Here is a 799-nt window from a genome sequence, read left to right as displayed (position 1 = left end):
GGGCAGTATCAGCTAACTGCAACCTCCACCTCCTAGGTTCAAGCGATTCTCCTGTCTCAGTCTCCCAAGTAGCTGGGATTACAGGCACACACCACCATGCTTGGCTAATTTTTGTATTTTTAGTAGAGATGGGGTTTCACTATATTGGCCAGGCTGGCCTCAAATTCCTGACCTCAAATGATCCTCCCGCCTCAGCCTCCCAAAGTGCTGGGATTACAGACGTGAGCCACTGTGCCTCGCCAAGAATAAATATTCTTAATTTTTATTTCCTTATGGCTATCTTTTATAGCTTTCATTCTTTTTTTTTTTTTTTTTAATCATCTTTGGTTTAAACTGAAATATACTGAGATGCAGATTAGAAAACTCTTTTTTTTCTTTCTTGGTGCAAAGCAGAAGAAAGGCTTGTAAGCTTCACCAAATGCTGCTTATGCTTATGGGATTGTTTAATGTTCATCATTTGGTCAGTCTTATCCCCATAGCAGTCAGAATATTTCAAGTCACTTTATACCATGAAGTCCACGAATGGGAGGCCTTATTAAATAAGATGATTATGTGAAAATCTAATGGCATATTGATGCTCTGAAATATGTTGTATAAATCTTGGCTTTTAATTTTTTACATTTTTATTACAGATTCTGAGGAATATTTCTGTGTAAAAAGAATTTTCTCAGGGGGAGATCAAAGCTTTTCACATTACTCTAATCCCCAGGTAATAATATAGTCATGTAAATAATTACTTAGCTCCAATAATTTTGACAAATTAAAAAAACCCATTATTAATGGTCTTTATATGTTACAA

At 35.7% G+C, this 799-nt stretch overlaps 1 protein-coding gene across 5 annotated transcripts in view; it reads left to right on the top strand.

Annotated features, from left to right (window-relative positions):
- The window catches only part of HERC4 (HECT and RLD domain containing E3 ubiquitin protein ligase 4), a 175586-nt gene that overhangs the window by 81755 nt on the left and 93032 nt on the right, over positions 1-799 (top strand). For all 5 annotated transcript variants that reach the window (XM_011994077.1, XM_011994078.1, XM_011994076.1 and 2 more), the window contains one exon: positions 633-709. In XM_011994077.1, coding sequence (XP_011849467.1) covers positions 633-709 — 77 coding nt within the window. The remainder of the gene's footprint in view (positions 1-632; positions 710-799) is intronic.

This window comes from Mandrillus leucophaeus, unplaced genomic scaffold (assembly GCF_000951045.1).
Source record: "Mandrillus leucophaeus isolate KB7577 unplaced genomic scaffold, Mleu.le_1.0 Scaffold441, whole genome shotgun sequence".
Lineage (NCBI taxonomy): Eukaryota > Metazoa > Chordata > Mammalia > Primates > Cercopithecidae > Mandrillus > Mandrillus leucophaeus.
This window is presented reverse-complemented; position numbering and strand designations above follow the sequence as displayed.